This window comes from Bidens hawaiensis, unplaced genomic scaffold, assembly GCF_021521415.1.
Source record: "Bidens hawaiensis isolate Kalapana, Puna unplaced genomic scaffold, B.hawaiensis_p1.1 tig00021184_1, whole genome shotgun sequence".
Lineage (NCBI taxonomy): Eukaryota > Viridiplantae > Streptophyta > Magnoliopsida > Asterales > Asteraceae > Bidens > Bidens hawaiensis.
In genome coordinates this window covers 221,742-244,527 of record NW_027493277.1, presented here as the reverse complement: position 1 = coordinate 244,527, position 22,786 = coordinate 221,742, and the positions used below count along the sequence as shown (strand labels likewise).

The window sequence follows — 22,786 nt, the reverse complement described above, 5'->3', positions numbered from 1 at the left end:
CCTAAATCCATCTTTAAGCATCTGATTCCACCTGAGAAGGCGTTATCCTTAAGCTCGACAACAATAAAAGCTTTCATAATTAGCTCTATGCATTTCTCGATGTCATTCCTAATTTAAGTTATTATTCAATGTATTAATTCCAGTTTCCTTTTGTCTTTTTGTAATTTTGATATTGAATTGCTTTATTAATATTATTGTTTCCGCTCTACATCACTTAACGCTATTCAGTGAGTGAATATATAATTGGTTACAAGATATTAATAATCCAACACGCTCCTCGCAAACAGACATCTTATACACTTCTTGCAATCACCTCACACATATTACAATGTGAATAAGCATTAAAAGTGACATATAGCATTATAATCGTTTGTTTGACGGTGACATCATTGAGATTGAGGTTCAAGGACCAATGTAATTTTCTATTTGGTTTGTTCTACGGATCACAGACAAGAGCAAGTTGGGGAAGGATCGCCATTTTGAATGTGTTGGACGTATACTGACTAGACTAGAAAGTGGATTATGTTATCACGAATCACGATCAGTGAACTCCTAATAGTTATCCTCGTAAGCGAGTCAAGGTGATGTATTCTTAACACCCTATGGTTGTGAAAACCAGGTTTCTTTGTTTCCCTCTTAACCACATTCTCTTAAGTAACCTCATTAACCACCTTTAAACTTCATGTTCCCAAACCATCCGTATGCAAAGTGTGGTTAAAGATTATGCAAACAACCACCCCCAAATATTGATCATCACAATTTTCACTAGGATCTTAGGTACCCAGCAAATCCCGTAAAATCTTTTCTCTAGATTTATACCACCTACTCCTTTGTCCATGTATGAGATAGTAAGTGAGACATACAAACATAATCTCATCCCCTAAACCGAATTGAATTGTACTAAACTCGGATCGATCCATACGTGTGAATGAATTTTAAACAATACACTACCATCCCCTAAACTAAATTGATAATATTCACATATACTTTTGCTTATCACTAATTGTTCAAAGACAGTATCTAGCGATTGATGCCCGTCAAAGAAAATCCTCATACTTAATTTGATTTTATGTATTCCAACTATCATGCTTTTCGGTAACAAGTGTTTCTCTGGAATTTCCGAAGAAATCTTTAAACAATTTAAACAAGTACCAAGACAAGCAATATGCAATATCAGTTTTATACAATACTCTAATCATTTTCCATGATTATGAAACTAAGACAAAAGCATCTCCCCCGTCACCAGTCACTTTTAGTGGAAAACTATGACCTCTTGGTTCACATGGTTCTTTAATCAAGCATGTCTTTCTAATATCATTTGATTTGGGTGATAAGGGAAAAGATGGTTTGTGTTCGGTAGGATCAGATTGAAGATTATCCAAATCAATTTGTTAAAGTGTGCTACAAGATAAAAATTCAAGTTTTCTTCTCAAATATCTTCCCATATCCCTAAAACTGAAAATTTAAACCCAAATCAACTACAAGTTTCAAGCTAAATCGTATGAAATATTCTAAAATAGCAAGACTAATCAACATAGTAACATTCAAATATAAAGTAGCAAATGGTATAACCAATAATCCAACAAATAATTATATATAAAAGTTATCAAGGAAAAAGTTCAATAAATCAGGCAACAAACGACTTTGGCAGGCAGCAATAAGCAATAAGATAAGAATTACGAGTCATTTTAAAATGTTGATTAATCAAAGGTGGGGTGGCAAAGCCGCTTATTTGAATTGAAGAGAGTATGCGTGCTTTCTTTATTGTAAAGGGCAATGCCCCGGTAAATGGTATACCAACGGAAATTGACAATACAAATAAAGCACACTCTAACCCCTAACATGAACAATGCGAGACCGAGGTGCCAGAATAATAATAATTAAAGGGGACGTTCAAGTCAGCTAAACATGCTCACACATGAGCTAAGAGTCTAATGGGTGGGCTTAGGGTAAAGGTTATTTGGTTAACTTGCTTAATTGTTTAAAAATGGGGTGGGTTTAGTTTAATTGGTTTAAAAGGATTAATGAGTAAATGGCTTTAGTTAACTAATTAGTTTGTGAGGTTCATATGTGTGAAAAAAAATTATAACTTATTGGTTTATATAATTTTGTATTAAATTTGAGTTAATTGTGTATAGGTAGTGGGTGCCAAATTTATTTGGTGTCAAATTTGTTTATGTATACCAAAACGAAACAAAAATAATAACTTTATGGAAAGGTGTCCTTTTTTTCTTCAATGCACAACCTCTGACATATTCTATCAAATATAATATCTATTCACAAAAAAACAAAGAACACATAAGGCATCATCTTGTTCTTTTTGCTAATCTTATTGCACTTAGAAATTACTATATCATTACTAGAAAAATTATTATCACCGTCGGTATAAAGAAAGATCAAAAGAGAAAAATTAGTACCTCTACAAGGCTTAACAAATTTAAACACATGCCCATTGTGGACCGGTCACACTCAGCTCACTCACCAATATGGCCCAAGTCCAGGTCAAATGTACCCAACCCAATATTCTTTATCCGATTCCTGGTTCCAGCCGCCACAACTTCTTGCTTTTGTTTAACAAAAATTTATATTTTTGAATCACATATATCTGTATATGCAGAGTTTTTTTTATAAAAGAGTGCTGGTGAGAAAAATATTTACTAAAATGTGTTTAATAAAAAATATTTATCTAAATGGTGTTATTGAAAGTTTTTTGTATTTCTCACTCCAAGTTTTATTGAATAATACTAGCATAAGATCATGATATCTCTTTTCTTTTTATGTTAAAGAAAATAAAATTAACATAAATCTGAAATAATTTTTTTATACAATTAAACTTTTTCTCCATTTTTTAAAATTTATACTCTTCTTTTTAAATAAATCCTAAAACAGTATGCATACTATACTTATATGAATGCACTCAATTTATCTTTCAAATTTTATACACCATAAAAATTAAAATAAATTTTAATGTGTTTAGCACTTGCCTATTTTATTTTATTTTAATTTTATCTTATCTTTTTTAATTCTAGCACTTCCATTATGTATCATAACTTTTCACTTTTGCGCCAAATAATTTTCATCTATCCATCAACCTCTATAGCGATAACACATCGTACCTATAGCATTTAACCGAAGAAAAAATTAAGAAACACTATACAATGATGGCATTTGTTATCGCTATAGATGACGGGGGCACAAAGTCAAATTCTTGTGGCGCGCGTTAGCTTTCATAATACAGAATTTTCAATTAACAAGTTGATACATAAAAATAATAATTTTAAAAGCAAACTATTTCAAGAAGCAGGATTAAAATGATTATTTAATTTATTAAATATGCCCTTAAAAATAAGGAAATAAAAATCTTGACAGGTAAATACAATTATACAAGTATCCAACTCCTAAATAAAAAAATCTCTGCCCTTTTTCCAACTAGCTCCTTCCCTTAACTCCAAAGCTTTCTACAGATCCAATCACATTCACATCATATCCACCCTAACACCATCTTTTTTTCTTTTTCTTTCTTTTTTTTTATTTCAAAAGGCGTCTGTCACATTAACCGCGTTAACATTAACAGTAACAATGTCCAACAACTCTCAAGCATTCCACTGGCAAGACGACGACCTCGACGACGACAACTTCCAAATCCAAGGCAACACACGCCTCTACATCCTCGTACTCTTTTCCATTGTTCTCCTAATTACCATAATATTCTTCCTATACTCCCGTTGTATCGAAAGCAATCGATCGTCCTCCAACAACTCCTCAATTTACCACACATCTCCACCGTCTTCTCAACTACAAGGACTCAATGCCGCCATGATCAACAGCCTACCGATCACGATACACCGACAGGATTCGTTGCAAACGAATGAAACAACAACGTTGGAATGCAGCATTTGTCTTGGAGGGTTTGAAGAAGGTGACAAAGTAAAGGTGTTGCCGGTTTGCTGTCATCGTTATCATTGTGAATGTGTTGACAAGTGGTTGATGACCCACTCGAGTTGTCCTATTTGCAGGACTTCTGTACGAGTCGACTCACCGGTATGACAACGGTGTAATAGCTTTTTTTTTGTAGTTTTGTTATTTTAATTGCTTTGGCTCATCCAATATAATGGAGAAAGATTCGACCACGTGAACACGAACTCATAATCCGCTGATATGGGTTTTAAATTGTGAATTTTGATTTACTTTTCTATGTAAATTTTGTTTTATATGCATATTACTAGTGGGTGTGGCTCGCGATTCGTGACGGGTTTGTACACATACGCATCAATTTTGTTTTAATTTCTTGGCTCATCCAATCAACTGGGATACCATACAAATCAGAAGTTATAACACTCCTAAAATTCAAAAATTATTAGCACCCCCTCTAGAATGTTTTATATAAAGTATAGATATATAAATATAAATATATATATAGTACCACATCAATTAGAGGTAGACAAAATAATCAGGTTTCGAACCCTACCTGGTGTGCCCAAGCTTGAACCGGACCCGTTTCTACCTGACCCGTGGGTAGAAACCAGGTTTTCATTGTTATTTTTTTTCATTGTTAATTTTTTTAAGTTTTAACATTAACTTCTAAGTTAAAAAAATTTTTAAAATAAATTGTTATAATCATCATTTATTGAGTGATAAAGACAATTAATTGTTTTCATTGTTATTTTTTTTAAGTTTTGAGACTTTGTTATTTTTATTTTATTTTTTTTTATCTTAGTAAATTATTTATGAACGTTTGGACCAGATGCATGGATATTTGGATTGAAATGGTGGTTTAAGTCATGAGGTTTGGATTATATTGTTGCTTTATTAAACGCGCGGTGTAATAAAAATTATAATCATATCTCATTGTTATATTCATACTTTTAGCATTTTATATGTTGTGTACTTAAATGTTTTATAATTTCAATAAAAATAGTTTTATAACACACAATCTATATTATAACATCTACATGTTTACGCTTCATAGTTTACAACATATAAATTCAGTTGATGATGAAGTTTTAATTAATATGTTTTTTTTGTTTCATGGTATAAGTTAGAAATATTGACATAACTTATAATTATGTTTTAAATTGTTAGATTTTTCTATTTGTCTTTTGTATGTTTGGTTCTTACTATACTGTTAAAACAATACAAGGTTTTCACATGGCATTCAACTAACATGTCCACATACCATTTATATAATTTCCACATGTTAATTTGAACATTAATTGTAAACATTAACTACTAAGTTGAAGAAAGTTTCAAAATAAATTGTTATAATTATAATAAGTTTCTCCACATCAACTCCATGTAGCGTTTTAACTTTAGTTCATTTCGGTTAGTATAAGATAAAGGCATCCACTTTGAATGTCACAATAGTTTATTTATCCAGTTTACAATTTATAATTTTATTTCATTTTTCTGTTTTATATTTTGCTTCATTATCAAATAATTTATCTATTTTATTCACCTTTTGTAGATGTAATTGGCCATGTTCACACTTTTTGTAGATGTAAGCTTATTTTAATTGATTAATGTTTTTTTTTTTTGGCATTTCAACCACAAGGATAGTATGTATTTTAATTACTTGTCTCAAAAGGGCGGTGATGGTTGAGACATCTCTCATTACCTTAATATAATGAGCTTACTCTTTCGCCCGTTATCATTTAATTTATTTTTGTTTTATATCAGTGATGGGATTCCTCATTATAATTGTGGAATCTTTGTCAGTTGCATTTTTGTGTGGTTAACTCTCTTAGTTAATGTGCTTTAGTAAGTATTTGATTTGTTCGTTTGCAACAACAGGAATTGTTTTTATTTGCATATTACTTACAACAACCATTGCTTGGTCACATTCTAATAATGACCATTGTTTGTATCAACTCTTGACTACATTTTGGCAAATAGATGGGTAGAAATTTATAATCAGATACGTTTACCTGACAAATTATTAATTTCCACCCGTATATTACATGGATTAGTAACCTAGTGACAATAATAATCCAAATTAAACAGTTAATCCCAAAACAAAATAAAACACAACTATTCTTTATCTTTAATGTCTAATGGTCTCTCTATGCATGTGTTCTTTACCTTAGCTTCAAACCAACTGATAAACTGCATATACGTACAAAATAAACATAGATTTATCAAAATGAGGTTGAGTGAGATACTCACCAGTTTTTCTTGATATAACAATATATATAATAAATAAGCAATCAAAATAATATTAGTATAAATCAGTCAAACCATGAGCAAATAGTTGAATCAGTTGACCGTTGCCTTACAAATCGAACATTGGCTACTATGACTATCATATACAAATGTGGGTGTCCGTTGACCATCGCCATGTGAATCAGGCTTTGGCTACTAAGACGGCGTATGATCATACTTTAATGTAATTATGATGGACCTCTCCGAATGCGATAAAATAAACAGTTGAGCAAATAGCAATTAGCATTTAATTGATAACACACAATATTTACAGTTGCTAGTTGAGTATATATAATACAAAAATATGAGATAAATACGCATACGTCCCCAAAATCATTGAAAAACAGTAAAATGTGAGGGGAATGATCTCTCACCTTATTACTTAGACGGGTTTGCAAGAAATGCGAATAAAAATAATATAAAACGAGTGAATCGTCCTTTAACACGCTGACTGAGTAAATCCGAATAGACCTGAAACTTAGAGACTATAAACTAAAAATTAAAACCAATAACATAGCTGCTGGAATCAATCCAAACGGATATCTAAAACTCCGGTTATGAGTTATTAGCAAATAAGCGAGCTGGTACTAACCAGAATCCGAACAACGAGTCGGAAGTCGGGTTTTGGTCAGTAGCCTTAAATCTCGAGACAAAAATAAAATCTTTTGCACTGAAATTCGGTTCCAACCAGAAGTGATAGAAACCGATTGGCTAGTGTTGTTGACCAATATGCCCTTAAACGGGTCGGAGTCAAGTTGACGCGTCAATTCCCCTCAATCTCATAAATTGATTGAGGTTTATTAACTAATGAGTGATGAGAAGTAACTTTACAGAAGACAACTTACCGGATAATGTTTAGATTGATGAGAAAGCGAAGTCAAAGGTTGAGAATGTGTGAAAGTCAAACTAGTATCTTGTTCTTGAAGAAAGAAAATCACCTAAAACACCAATGAAGGATGTGAATTCAATGGAGACAGAAAGAATGCAGGGAATTATGATGTGTTAGGCCAAGTAACTTAATACATTTAGTACAAAAACGGGTTTCCTTGGTCAAACGACTCGTTTTAGGTAACCGAATAACTTTTAATGACGAATCAAGAGCAAGTAAACCAACCAAATCAATTTATATTGATGGAGTAAAGATTGTAAACTTATTTCATCAGTAATAGAGGTGTCTTGGAGCATAATTCACAAGATTTGGTTAAAGAATGGCAACATTTACGTATTTAAACGAATCAACAACAAAAGCGAACTAAGCTGGTACAGGGGTCTGGCCGCGCCACACGACCAGCCATGCCCTCCTTGGCCGCGCGGCATGGTCAAGGGGGTAGGAGGTTTCCAAGTTGGCACTTTTAGTCCCTGATCTTCCTAATGCGTTAATTTTTGATTTTTTTTGAAGTCTTAAGCAAGAAATGGCAAGTTTGAACAACTTAAAGGGTATGAAATGAAAATATATCCATGAATACTTATAAATGCATGACGTTATTAATAATAAAGATCCGAATTATGTTCTCGTTTAAACATAAACGAATACAAATACGAAAAGTCTGAGATGTTACACACACACACATTTATATATATATTGTGTGTGTGTGTGTGGAGGGATAATTTGAGAACCTTGTTGAGTTTTAAGAACTTTATTATTAACCACACATTTAATTAAATAGATTAGATTATGTGGTTGAGATTAAATTTGATTAAAAAAATTAAAGTATGAGAGAGAGTAAAGATGTATAGTGATTACACTAATTTAAACGTCCATTACACCTATGTAAAAAAATCAACTCAGTGCATAAAAAAATCTGTATATTTTTTACGTACATGTAACATGCATATATTACATATATGTAAAAAAAATTCAAAAAAAATTATTACATTGAGTTCTTTCTATTTCTTAAAACTCAAAGTGATTCTCAAAAGAAATCATATATATATATATATATGTATATATATATATATATATATGGTTGAGTTACTCTACAAAGGCCAACAAAAATAAGAAGCGTAAGAAGCCTTAGGTGATTGACATGTATCAAGTGAGGACCAAAGGTAAAAGGGTATAAAAGTAAGAGTACGTTGTTTCTCTCTCCGCATGCAAGTCACATGTCAATTCCTCCATAATTTTAAAATGTCCATAACATTTTCATGCAACATTATTTTTTTAAAAAAATTCATCATAATAACAAGCGTTTTTTTATCTTTAATATGAGTATGACTTTGTTATATAAAAATTAAAAAAAAAATTACGTCATTGTGTCTTTGTGTCTTTTTGTCATTGTGTCTTTTCGTCATTGTGTCTTTATGTTTGTCATTGTGTTTTTTTTTCATTGTGTCTTTCAAATCATCATTTTGTTTTTTTTTAAATGCTAATAATACGGTTGCGTAATAATAATACGTAAATATAATGATAAAATAACAACAAATTATCTAATACATATTACACAATTACATGAAACGTAAAACACAATGGAAACTACATATTACGCAATGACATGAACGTAATATACAATGACTAAAACACAATGATAAGTAGAAAGACAAATGATGAGCACAAAGACACAATAACAAACAAAAAGATACAATGGCGTAATCTTTGTTTTAATTGTTATCTTTAATATGAGTATCAATTGATAACACAATGACAAAAATCTATAACACAATGCATAGAAAAACCCAATTAAAAGTCATAATGAACAACCAATAACGCAATGTAAAAAACCCACTAATTTTTTTTTATATAACAATATGATACTCATATTAAAAAAAATGTTTGTTATTATGGTGAATTTTTTTTAAAAAAATAATGTTGCATGAAAAAGTTTTAGACGTTTTAAAATGATGAGGGAATTGACATATGCCTTGCACGTGGAAAATGATTATCAACAAAAGTGAGTTATTACCTTTATGCCCTTCTTATCAATTTATTTTCTTAAATTAATCTTCACCATTCAAATCTAAAATCAATGGATTAGATTTCTTCTCATCCTTTTCATTTTGTTGTCTTTTGTATTTTAACTTTACCCATATATATATATATAATATATATATATAAGCATAACTCATGAAAATCAAAAATTTTACCGCAACCATGTATCTTGTGTTCTTCCGATGAAAACGTTTCGTTTACTAGATCAAAGAGCGATTGATACTTTTTGTTGGATGGAATCTAATGCTTCATTTTGAATCAAACTTTTTTGTATTTTACAAAGGTATTTCAAACGGTTAATATACTTATCATTAGAGGTTAGGATATTGTACCGCATAGATAAATAAAGGCAGTTACATTGAGATCGTAACGGGTAAGTTTTAGGACTTGATCCTCTTTAAATGTTTTAGGGTGGTGTGCATACTTGACAAAGTACTTAGCATATTTCCATGTAAAGCAATGTCCGATAGTATGAACAAGCAATTATTGAAAGAAAAGTATGAAAAGGGTAAAAGCTTTTATAAGTCAGTACAATGTCAGTTTGCTATATCCTCTCGAGGATGAATATAATAGTGGGCGTACAATAGTTCCCTTCAGGGATAGTTGTGGACATTACGATAATTCCTTTCAAGGATAGTACAATGATTTTCTAATGGGCCCAACATAATATCTTTTGTAATATTATTAAGTGAAAATTCCCAAAATAGGTATTTATGAAAACAAATTTCAACTTTTAGGTATCATTTTCAAAGAATTTCATAAATAGGTATTATAAACTAGTCATGACGTGTAGATTAGGTTAACACACTAGTAGTTTACAGAGTCAATTAAAACATGTCACGTGGTCATAAATTAATCATGACGAGTACGTTCACTCATTATTTAGTTGTCACGACTAAAGAAGTCGCATGCCTCATAATCAACGCCCACGAGTACTGCATAATCGTTTAGTCACGACGAGCATATTACAACTTTTCAAGACATGAGTAGTTTACTAAACTAACCATGACGAGTTGTTTTGTTTACCAAATACATCGAACCGATTACTTTTACAAGAAACTAACTGAACTGGTTAGTTTGAAAGCTCAATTAGTCATTACGAGCAAATTTTGATCAACAACTAGTTCTTCCGGTACATTTCCTATACGAGTAGTTATTACCAGTTAACTCGTCGCGACTAGTTTGACCTTCCAATACTCGTGGCTTTTCGTTATAGCGGTAATCCGTTTATTTAAAAATATATAAAAATATCATGTAATCCCTTATTTTTACATCATTTTTTAAAACAATTATTATGCCATGTCCTTATTTTATGTAATTCTCTATTTTATGTCATTTTTCATAAAAATTATTATGTCATGCACCCTATTTTTTGGGATCGGTTATTTTTTATATCATCTTTTATAAAAATTATTATGTTATGTCCCCTATTTTTTGTAATCTCTTATTTTTATGTTATTATTTATAAAAGTTATTATGTCATGTTTCATATTTTTTTTCCTTATTTTTATATCATATTTTATAAATATATATAAGAAACCAAGATGTTAATAATTTTAAGTGTTTCAATATATTATTATTATGTCAATTTAATTTAAAAAACTTATGTTAATACAATTATGTTGATTTATTAAACACAAGTTTTTCAAATTAAATTGATTATTAAACAACATTGGTGGTATAATTGTATTAACACAAGTTTTTCAAATTAAATTGGCATAATAATATATTGAAACACTTAAAATTATTTAACATTTTGTTTGTTTATATATTTTATAAGACTAAATTTATTCACAACTCAATCCAACCTAATTTCTCAATAAAAAGCTAATTCTTCTCTCTTCCATCAACAAAACCCAACCTATTACCATTTTTCACTTTTATTCACAACCCAACCTAAACAAACAGTGGCGGATCCAGAAAATTTTCTTGCAGGGGTCGGAAAATTTTTGGATTAGTACTCAGTTGCTTATCGCTATATAAATTTTTCTTCGGTCCGGTTTGGTTGTACGGGTCGGGTCAAATCGGTATATAATTTCTTTTTCGATCCGCTTTTGTCGTTTAAGTCGGGTTAAGTCAGGTCGGGTCATATAAAAAAAAGAGAATCACACAACATATCATATTACCATATAACAAAAAAAAATACATGATACGTCATTATTTATGCATAATTAAAATACAATATATTTATAGTTGTTTTCTACGAGTTTTTATTTTTTGGTATCGAATCATAACATCATTCGTTAGATATTCATATATTAAAAAAATATAAAAGCAAAGCAAATGCTTGTTAAAAGTTAAAAAGTTAATTAATCATATACGAAATAAATAGACAAGTAATTTTGGGGAAAAAACATACTTTTATTATATATTAGGTTATATAAGTAAACTAACTTAGAAATAAATAAATGTTTTGTTGACATTATCTTTATTTTCACATGTTCTATTAAATTTTGGTAAAATAATGGGCTGTGAAAGAAAATTAATAAAGACCCGTTACACCCTTAAAATGTTAAATTGGGTCATCTTCTTTCTTTTCTTCTTTAACTACATCATGAGAATACTTTTTTGCGTCGGTTGCCGGAAAATATGGTTGGTTTACTCTTTTTTTTCATCTCAAGTTCTCTCTGTTGGTAGTCGTTCTCAAATCCATAGGGGTCGATGTCAAAATTTCATAGGAGTTGATCGGAATTTTAACATATATAAACCACTAAAAAAAAATTTATCACAGGGCTCGGCCGACCCCCTTAACACTAAGGTGCCTCTGCCACTTAAACCAAACCAATCTTTTATTATCTACATACATATGATTTATGAGTATTTTATTTCATTAAAGCATTACAATAATTATTTCATTTTAATTCTAATAAATTATTTATAAATTTGAACCAAAAATAAAAGTTTCTAAACTCATACGAAAACACATATTTGTTTTAAAGAAATCCGTATTTGATTAAAAAAATGCATATCGGAATATTGAAAAGAAAATCTAAACAAGAAGATTATGTTTTTAGATTTTTTTTAAAAAAGTTAAATATTATAAAATAATAAACAAAATTAGATTTTATGTGAAAAGAACAACTAGAAAGAAAAATAAATAAAAAATAAAAAAATAACCTAATAACTATATGTCATTTTTCATACAAATGGGTTGCAACCTAGGTTGCAATGGAGATCCAGGTTGCTATGAGTTATGCGTAGAGGTGGACAACAAAACCGGTTCGTGGAACCGGTTCGGCGGAACCGAACCGGAACCGAACCGGTTCCTACCCGTTTTTCGTAGGAACCGGTTCGGTTCCGTTTCAACCCGACGATCCGGGACCGGTTTGACATGTTTGGAGGTGGACCGGGTAGGAACCGGAACCGAACCGGAACCGGTTCTGGAACCGGTTCGACCGGAACCGGTTCCGAACCGGTTATAGCCGTTGGAGTGGTTCTAGCCGTTGGGAAACGGTTTTATGGCCGTTTTTTGACCGTTGGGGTCAAAAATGGCCGTTTTTTGGCTCCCCAAACACCCCACTACTAGTATAAATAGGTATTTAGTGTAATGGGTTCATCACAACACTCAAAACGCAAACCCGAACGCAAAAAAATACAAAAAAACGCTATTACAACGTTCTGAGTTCTCTAATCTCTTGTTTTCTCTTCTTCTATATTCATATTTGTTGTTATGGCTGCCTCACAATCATCGGTTGGTCAAGGTTCCACCGCCGGACCAAGTTTCGTTCGTATTGTACCTCATAATCGTAATCAAGAGATTTGGTGCAATTGGGATTTGGTTGAATTGAGTGACCATTCATTGAAGGCTCGGTGCAAGTTTTGTGGGATTTATTTAAACCCACTTTCGAATTCAAATTTGAAGAAACACATCGAAAGACCGTATTGCAGGGCGTTGAAACAGAACGTCGAGTCGCAACAAACGCAAATGGATAGTGAAGGCGGAATATTTACATACCAAATTGATCGAGTTCAAGATCGTATGGCGAAGTTTGTGATTCAAGAAGCTTTGCCGTTTAGCCACTTCGACAACCCTCGCTTAACCGCCATGATTCGAGATACGCTTCAACCACAATACACTCACGTAAGTCGTCATACTCTTAAACGTTATTGTTTAAAATTGTGGAAGAAGGCCAAAGAGGTACTAATTGCATATTTTGAAAATATAAATACGGGAATAAACTTAACTATTGATGTTTGGTCGGCTCCACATGGTCTACCCGAATCTTATCTTTGTGTCACCGCTCATTGGGTAGACCCGTCATCGTGGGAAATGATGAAACGCACCATTGCTTTCGAACTCTTTGAGTATCCACATACGGGAGATAATTTGTTTGAAATTTTAGATTATGTTATAAAAACTTATAAACTAGAAAATAAAATATTTTCAATTGCATTTGATAACGCGTCGAATAATACATCGGCGGTTGATAAATTAAAATTAAAATATACGCCGATTTGCAATGGTGTATTTTTTCACTCAAGGTGTGTTGCACATATCATTAATTTAATCGTGCAAGACGGACTTGCTTCGGATGAGGTTACATCGGTTATAAACGATTTTAGAGTAATGCTACATGAAGTTTTTAAGAAAAGTAAAAAAAGACAAATGGATTATAGAAAATTTTGTAAAGATACGGGAAGAAAAGCTTTGGGAGCTAATTGGGATGTACCTCATCGATGGAATTCCACTTGCATAATGTTTCAAAGTGCTTTGAAACAAAGAGACACTTTACAAATGTTTCATTCTAGTCTTGCCGAGAATGATTTGGCAATCCCCTTTTCAAATGAGAAATGGGAAATTATCAATGACTTATCGACTTTTCTTGAAGTTTTTAAAACATCAACTACGAAACTATCGGGAACGTATTATCCGACAAGTCCCTTGGTTCTTTCGGAGTTATTTTTAATCGTTAACAATCTTAAAGAATTTGAAAATAAAAGTCCAATGTTTTCAAACATCATATTACCAATGAAGTTTAAATTAAAAAAATACTTTCTTGAATTGCCACCGATTTTTACTTGCGCCGCCGCTTTAAACCCAATGTTAAATGTTACGGGGGTTGAATGTGTGATAGACGAAATTTTTTCAGCCTTAGATATGCATGAAGTTGACCCAAACTTTTCAACAGAGGCACAAAATGATTTTAACTTGAATTTTAAATTTATGTATGACTTTTATATAAATAAATATGGGTCAAACATACACATGCCTACGCCGGGGGGGTCTTCATCAAGTTCAAGTGCTCCTAGAGTACGAGACCCCATGATTAGCCTTATGAACACCGTTCGCAACGTAACGGCTAAAAAACAAAGGGGTAACACCCCTTCAAGCGAACTAGGAAGGTATAGTGCATATGATTTCTCTACCGGTTTATCCGAAGAGGAATATGGCACTTTTGATGTTTTGGCTTGGTGGAAGGTAAAGGAAACCGAGTTTCCGATTCTTGCCACCATGGCCCGTGATTTACTAACCGCCCAAGCTTCTACGGTAGCTTCGGAATCTGCTTTTTCTCTTAGTGGCAGGGTAATATCGGTGAGAAGAACAAGACTGAATTCGGAGTCGGTGGAGATGTGCATTTGCTTGAAGGATCACTTGGACTCAATCGATCGTGTTCAACACGTGACCACTCTGGAAGACGAAACACCACTTGATGTTCGAGTGCACGACGAACAAGAAGGCGTTTCTACAAGTAATTCTGATGAATAAGTCGCCACTCAATAATTACGACGAACAAGAAGGCTTTTATAGAAATAATATGTCACAACTTTATATTTATAAGTTTAATGTTTTGTTAGTTTGTTTTTGAATATTTTAAAACATGTAACCTTTTTTTTTGAACTTCTTAAAGTAAATAAAATGAATTTTATGTTAATTGTTTTTTTTATTTAACATGTTATACAAATACGAATCGTATAACACCGCTCTTGATTATAATTCAGCATTTGACTTGCGTAAGCCAAAAGACTATAATACATAGCAAACTCAACAAATGTAACACGATACAGATTTAAGTTCACCATTACACGATACACGATACAGACTAATCAATTCAAACACGCTGACACTCAGAGCATTAAGTTCAATATGTTGTTTACCATTGCTCTGTGGGTGAACAACAAAAGTAGCATGAGCCTCTTCAGAAATCAGAAGAACACAAATCATCACCTACACAAGCAGCGGAAACGAAAAACGAAAAAAAAAATAATATTTTACACTGTAACCGGTTGGAACCGGTTACAGTGTAAGAACCGGTTTAGGAACCGGTCAGAACCGGTTCCACCGGTTCCGGGTCCGAGGGTTGGGGAACCGGTTCGGTTCCCTAACCGGTTCGACCATGGAACCGGTTTAAACAGTAATGTTGACTAATGGAACCGGTTCTGAACCGGTTCCGGTTCCTTTGACCAACCCGATTTGATCACCTATAGTTATGCGCATCAACAATAAAAAATTAATTTCTTTTTTGTTTTTTATGCCACTAGACAAAAAACAGGGGACATAATATAACAATTTTTATAAACAATAACATAAAAATAAGATATCACAAAAATATGGGACATGACATAATAATTTTTATAAAAGATGATATAAACATAAGGGATCACAAAAAATAGGGTACATGACATAATAATTTTTTTTATGAAAAATAGAGAATCACATAAAATAAGGACATGACGTAATAGTTTTTTTTTAAATGACATAAAAATAAGGGATTACATAATATTTTTATATATTTTTAATTTTTTTATATAAATTGGATTACCGCTAAAAGGAGAAGCCATGAGTAGATTGTTAGGTTAAACTAGTCGCGACGAGTTAACTGTAATAAACTACTCGTATAGAAAATGTATAGCGGAAGAACTAGTCGTTGACCAAGATCTACACGTAACGACTAATTGATCTTTCAAACTAACTGGTCTAGTTAGTTTCTTGTAAAACTAACCGGGTCGATGCATTTGGTAAACAAAACAACTTGTCATGGTTAGTTTAGTAAACTACTCATGACTCAAAAAGTTGTAATCTGCTTGTCATGACTAAACTATTCATACAGTACTCGTGGGCGTTGATAACGAGACATGCAATTTCTTTAGTCGTGCCGACTAAATGATGAGTGAACGTGCTCGTCACGATTAGTTTATGACTACGTGGCATGTTTTAATTAGCTCTACAAACTACTCGTGTGTTAACCTAATCTACTCGTCGCGACTAGTTTATAATACATATTTCTGAAATTCTTTGAAAATGATACCTAAAACTTGAAATTTGTTTTCATAAATACCTATTTTAAGAATTTTTTCAAATGTTAATATAAAAAGCTAAATAATGCTTGATGGTGAGTGAGGTGGAGCCCATAATTTCGTCAGGAAAATACAGTAATAAATAAGACAGACAAATAAATTGAAAATATATAAATGTATGAGAAAAAATTATCAAGAAAAGGACGAGGAATCAAACTAAAGGTATATATACAAGTGTGTGTCATTCATATTTTCATAGGATGGTAAGGTAATTATACTATAGATTAACAGGTTAAGGGTTTTCTGTAAAGTGCAACATTTATTCGTTTAAAAAAATATACAAGTGCGTGAATACGTGTTTCTAGGATTTTAATAACATGCATATATATTTAATGATATTTTAATGTTTATAGGTGGACAGCAAGCAAATATGTTTTAATGTAAAAGTATGGTAATGTGCATTAATGCTATTAATCCGCGGGTGGTTGTGGGATATGAGACACAAGGATTTATGCGGTTCGGTAAAAAATGACATGTACTTACGGGTTGCAACCCCTTATTTACTATTGTCTTTCAATTCTCATGATGAGATAAACGACTTAAGTTTAGGGTTTCTAGCTTAAAAACAAGAAAACATAGACATATCCTAATAAAAAAATACAAGGCTTGGCAAGAAAAAAAAAAAAAAAAAAACCTCTCATATCTTCTACCTTGTAAAACCCAAATAATCTATCTTCAAGTAAACTGGATCCAAATTCCAAACCAAGCTCAACCCGAACCCAAGTCTTCACAAACCCAACCACCCAAGAATTAAGTAGCTAGATAAGCATTGAAGGAACTAGAAATAGAATTCATTTTTTATTATTACAATGTGGTTAATTTAAGTTGTTTATGTTTTTCAAGTAACTGAAAAATGTTTTGTGAAGATTGAATCAATGTAACGATTTATGTACAAGCCTCTATCAAAGTTTTAGGCTTGAGACTCGCTTGGAATCATTATCCCACTATAAATGCCCAATTTTAAAATCTACGAACTATACAGTTTGGGCAATTCCAATTAAAGATCATTCTTGGGGCGGGTTTGTAATTTGTTAATCCAATATCATTGTCCTAGTATTAGGCATGACTCATCCTATATCTAGCCTCACTAGAGAACTTTTGTCCTCTTAGTAACTTTTAGTAGCAATCTAATCTTTTAGCCATTATTAATTGTTCTTTGTTAAAAGAAACGTATCTTTTAAATGGCTTTTTTAATCAAAAGAGATTTTGTACTCTTAATCATTGTTATGATAATGACACTAAATAAAGAAAATACATAATTACAAATCCTGTTGTAAATTAGTGTGCTTATACTTGTATAGAATTTTAACCTTCCCCAATACTATATACTAAACGGTGTAGTTGGGTGTCTCCAATCTTTGGGCAGAAAATGATGAATCTTGCAAAGTAGAAGGATTGGAGTTTTGAGTAATATTTCTTGTTTTTCTTTACTCTAGGTCGTAAGTTTCAAGCATAAAGGAGAATGAGTTTTGTTGTTGATGAACATTAAAGAACGCATACATACTTCCATGTTTAGGTGTAATTTGTTCTTGTTCATCAATGCTTTAGATTTCTAAGTTATAAACTCAATCATGCTTTGAAGAGGCTTCAAAGTATTCTTGAAGAAGAACACATTTGAGTTCTTGAATCTTATCAAAGGGAAACCACTTTGCAACAAAGGTTGTGGCATTCTGAACATCCTGCGGTTGTTATTTTATAAGTTTCATCTTCATACATATGGATCTTGGTGGGACTTGTTTAAAAAGATTTAATGAATAATTGTCATATTAATGCAAAATCTATTTCAAAGGACTTGTTAAAATCCGAAATATAAGTTTATGTATTGCAACACATTAAAGAAGTATATGTGTCTATTTGTAAGATCTGAAAATATAATGTACTACAAGAAATAGTTTAATTTATGTATTTAACACTAAAATAGCTAATGTGGTTTTATGTAACATAATTAATACCATATATGCTAATTAGTGTACTAACATGATACACGTCATTAATACAAAAATGACTTGCTATACCTGATTTGATAATTTGATTTTGTGTGACCTAAAATAACTCACTAATAAATGACAAGCAATCTCAAAAAACTCACTAACACATGAAAAAGCCATATTAGTGTACGAATTGGAGTGTAATAGTCATCATGTCATTAACAATTTGTGATAGAAAAAAAAAAGAAAGGGATGTTCCCGTCGGGGATTCATTTTTCTCTTAACTGATTAGTTTTCCATCTTAGATTTATTGATATTTGAATTCTTTTAAGTGTATCCGGTTTATGACATTGTCTAATGATTTGAGAACTGTTTATTTGTAAGCATTTGATTAATTGCATGAATTGGTTGTCTTGTGTTGTTATCAAATCACCTTGTTAAGATTTCATTGCCTAGTTGACATTTGATATGAAATAAATGCAATGATATTGATTTGTTGACATGATATTTGATTTGTGTTAGGTTTGTTAATTACATCAATTCTGTATTGCATATAATTGTTCATATCATACAATATTGTAAGACTCTGTCTAGCCGGCATGTACTTGGCGAATTATCTCCGAGTACTCCCCGCCTAGGTCGGGTATGTAGCGAGTAACTCCCAAGTACTTCCCGACTAGGCCGAGTACTCGCAACTTCCTAGACGATTGGCCTAGCAGCGCTTAGCGACTTCTGTAACTATTATATCATTTAGTGAAGGCTTTTTTTGCATCAATCGCATTTCATAAATGATCGTTAATGTTTCTGAATTGAAGTTTATCTTAAAAAAGGTAGTTAATCATGTAGGTCATAGTCATAGGAACTTGAATCGATAATTGTGTAATTGCCCTTATTGCTTCATAACTTCGAACGCTTGAGTGATCTCTAATCATTGTCTTCAAATCATGATAATTTCATTGCTATTCATCAGTGGCGAAGCTTGGGCTTAATCACAACGGTAACCAAAGTCACGAACCCAGCACCTTGGGCTGACCGTGCTCAATACTTATAAGAATTTTCGGGCAAAATAGCGTAAATTTACCCTACCAAGCGAAAAAACGATAGTGACCGGGGTCACCCCGGTCCCCATTATACTTTGCCCTTGTTATTCGTTATTTACAATTAAAATCAAAATCACTGTTTCGTACCTCAACCATTATTCAATTATTGTCGAAAGAAACTAGCAAACTTCATAAACCATAAATCGATTGAATTTAAAAGCTGAGCACAAATTAATTCTTCATGGTTAGGAACACATTTCTCTCTATGTTTAAGCGGTCCCTTCGACGTCAATCATATTGGGCATGTGAAATAACCACCAGAGTAAAATAAAACAGTTTGACTGCTACAATATATGTTGGCACAGAATTGTCTCAATCGTTACATAAACCTCTGGGAAATAAAGACAAGAAATAATAAACTGCAAAACACTTGCAATAGACCTAACAATGAAGACAAAAAAAGTTATTGTGATTACTATAGCAAATTCATAAATACTGTCTATATTTTGCTATGCTTATGATGATGCCTTAGTGATGTCTCTATCAACAACCGCTAGTGTCGTAATTAGATGAACAGAAGAACCTTTGGCGCTTACTTTTGATTCGATAGTGTGATGACAATGTCCAAGAAGACGATGAAACAATTCTACCCAATAATACTTTAAGAGACTCTTTCAGCGTTGTGATTTCGTTCTTACTCGTGTTAGTCGTGACACGAAGGATGAAATTGCATATAATCCTGCCGCCCAAGCAGGTCATATCTGCTTGGACCATGGTTAACCTTAGGCTTTTGAGGGAGTGCTTGATCTCTGAAAATAGTTCTGCCCGATCTTCACAACAAACGGAAGCCCTGATTAAAACGTCGTTAGTAGGGTCCTTCGTGTTCAAATCATGGTCGATAATTACTTCATCCAAATTTGTTGGAATTGTAAATACTTTGCTTAGTTCCTTTGTTTCCGACTGCACTTGTTTTACGTGTTCTACTACTTTCCCTAATAGTGTTGCCTTGTCCATCTGCATACACAAAAGTTACAATCTTTTGTTTAGCCATATGTATACACTTGTTATGATAGCCGCAACACCAAAAGGCCTTAATCTGGCCAAGCAAAATCCAACATGTAGGCTTGGTTCAACCATTTTTATCCCCTAAGGCAGATTCTAAAGTTGGAACATTTAAAAGTTTCTTAAGAACCTGACACATGGAAATCATATATAAATTTTTGTATTCAGTAACTTTTCTGAAAGGCAGTCACATATATTAGAGTTGGAGTGAGTTTTAAGTGAAAATAAAACTCTTCCAAAATAATGACTTTTTCCTCTTATTGTTGAAACCTGAAAAGTAACTAGCATGATCCATGCCCAAAGCAACATCTTAAACTTTTTAACCACGGTGAGGCCTCTAGAAACACGGATCTAACATGAGTTATTAACCAACTAGGAGTGAATTTGTCAATCAAGAAAATGTGCTAATTAGTAACTAACTAAAAAGTCAGAAACTTAGTGATCAATGTCTCTTCTCATTGCATAATTCTTTTTATATAGCGTTAAGACATTTACAGAATCTTGTATCATCAGTTCAAAATTTGTTATTCAAAATATATTTAAGCTGAAGTTCTAGCAACCAAAAAAAAAGATACTAACCTTTTCGGAACTGGAGATTAGTTTTCTTAGAGTAGCAAGATGTGCATTGATCCTATCTCTACGTCGCTTTTCGGCTTCACTATGGTTCTTGGAAGCACTTCCCACTTTACCATCATCCATTGCGCCGTCACCACCATTGCCACCACCGCTACCTTCACCGCCACCGCGATCAGAATCACTGAACTGATTCTCACTTGGAGACACCAAAGAATGATCCCAGTTGTTGTATTGATCAACATCACTATTTTGGGTCCAAGACCAAACAAAATCATCCATTTTGAAAGGAACAAGTTAAAGGTGCTTGGATGAATGGTTTTTGGATATTTGAAGGTGAATGGTGAGGGTTTGTTCTCCAATGAAAAATCATGTTTTATTGAGAGTTATCCACATGTCACCTCCAACACTTTGATTAAATGGTATCATTTAAAATCAAGGATTGGAAAAGTCTCAGCCGCAAAGCAACTTAAATGATTATATATCATGTCAAAGACAAATTGATTGGGAGATATATAAACAATAGTCCATGGATCCAAGAAAGATTTTTTGTGACGTACAACTTTATTGTGAATAATACATTTATTTTAATAATAATAGCCATATATGCATTGGTTAAATGTATCATATAGTTGCTTATAAAAAAACTGTAAGGGAAAGTTATAAGATCGCTGACCATTTAATGAGTCAAAGTAGCGCATTAAAAATATTATTACTATTATTAAATGTTTAGCGAAAAACGTCTCTTTCTTTGTTTGTCATTTTTTAAGCGTAAGCGAGCTTATTTTTACCACATACAAAAAGCTTAATCTAATGTGTTCGTGTTTATAGCACATGCATTTTCACCATCCACACACCCTTCTTCCACATATCATGTATTTTGCAAACTTATCACTATCCACATATAATGGTGAAACCTAAAGCCAACCAAAATGGTGATTAGTCATGAACCATCACATCAGAAGACACTCATTTTTCAAGAACACCAAGAAAGTAGGATATGATTTTCATATCTAAATGTAGGATTTAGTGATAAATGAGAGAAAATAATAGAAACGAATTTGGAAAGAATTTATAGTCATTTGGGCTACAGTATTTGAAAATTAATTTCAAATTTTCAACTTTATTTGATGAGAAAGATCATGTGTTAAAAGATAAAGTTTTTTTTTAGTTGGGGTATGTAAAATGAAGATAAAGTGTTGGCACATCAAACTTCATTTTCAAACATAATGATTCTTACACCACTTACATCGGTGGACCTTCACCATCAATGGCTATTCTGGCTTTACATCTACACTGGGTCTCCCATACGATCATCTTATTTTGAATTTTTCGAGAATATATACATTTGAAATAATTATTATCCTTATTTTTTTTAAAAATGATATTATTTTAAGTATACCGATGATTTTTGAAACGTGATTCCAAATTCATATTTTGGGGTAAATGGAGTTTGTTTTGTTTTAGTTATATCTTCACTTGTTAAAAAAGTCATGATAAATAATTAGTGATTGATGCATATATATGTGGGTGAGTTAGAAGATTAGAGCTTCAATCGCTTTCATAGTATTCAAACCAACCTATAAAGAAAATGAAGCGAACAAAAATATGTCGAGCTGTCACCAAATCACTACTCCTGTTGATACGCATTCCAAATTAAGTGCGGCTAGCGGACCACCGGTCTCTCTAATGGTCTATTATATAGGAGCTTAGCCGATGCATTACAATACTTGACATTTACCTGACTAGACATCTCATATGCG

The 22,786-nt window shown here is 32.3% G+C and overlaps 1 protein-coding gene and 1 pseudogene across 2 annotated transcripts; one reads left to right on the top strand and one right to left on the bottom strand.

The window, feature by feature from the left end:
* The first annotated feature begins 3,579 nt into the window (after positions 1-3,579).
* On the top strand, positions 3,580-4,148 carry LOC143562941 (RING-H2 finger protein ATL66 pseudogene; annotated as a pseudogene).
* A 15,661-nt stretch (positions 4,149-19,809) lies between these two features.
* LOC143562940 (transcription factor bHLH51-like) lies at positions 19,810-21,419 on the bottom strand. 2 transcript variants are annotated; one of them, XM_077050606.1, is made up of 3 exons: positions 21,030-21,419; positions 19,937-20,402; positions 19,816-19,897 (listed from the first exon to the last, which is right to left on the bottom strand). In XM_077050606.1, exons 1-3 carry the CDS (start codon positions 21,303-21,305, stop codon positions 19,875-19,877), a joined length of 765 nt encoding a protein of 254 aa, XP_076906721.1. In that variant the 5' UTR covers positions 21,306-21,419; the 3' UTR covers positions 19,816-19,874. The 2 variants fall into 2 exon arrangements, with proteins under 2 accessions (XP_076906722.1, XP_076906721.1); XM_077050607.1 differs by having other exon boundaries at positions 19,810-20,402.
* Between the last annotated feature and the right edge of the window lie 1,367 nt (positions 21,420-22,786).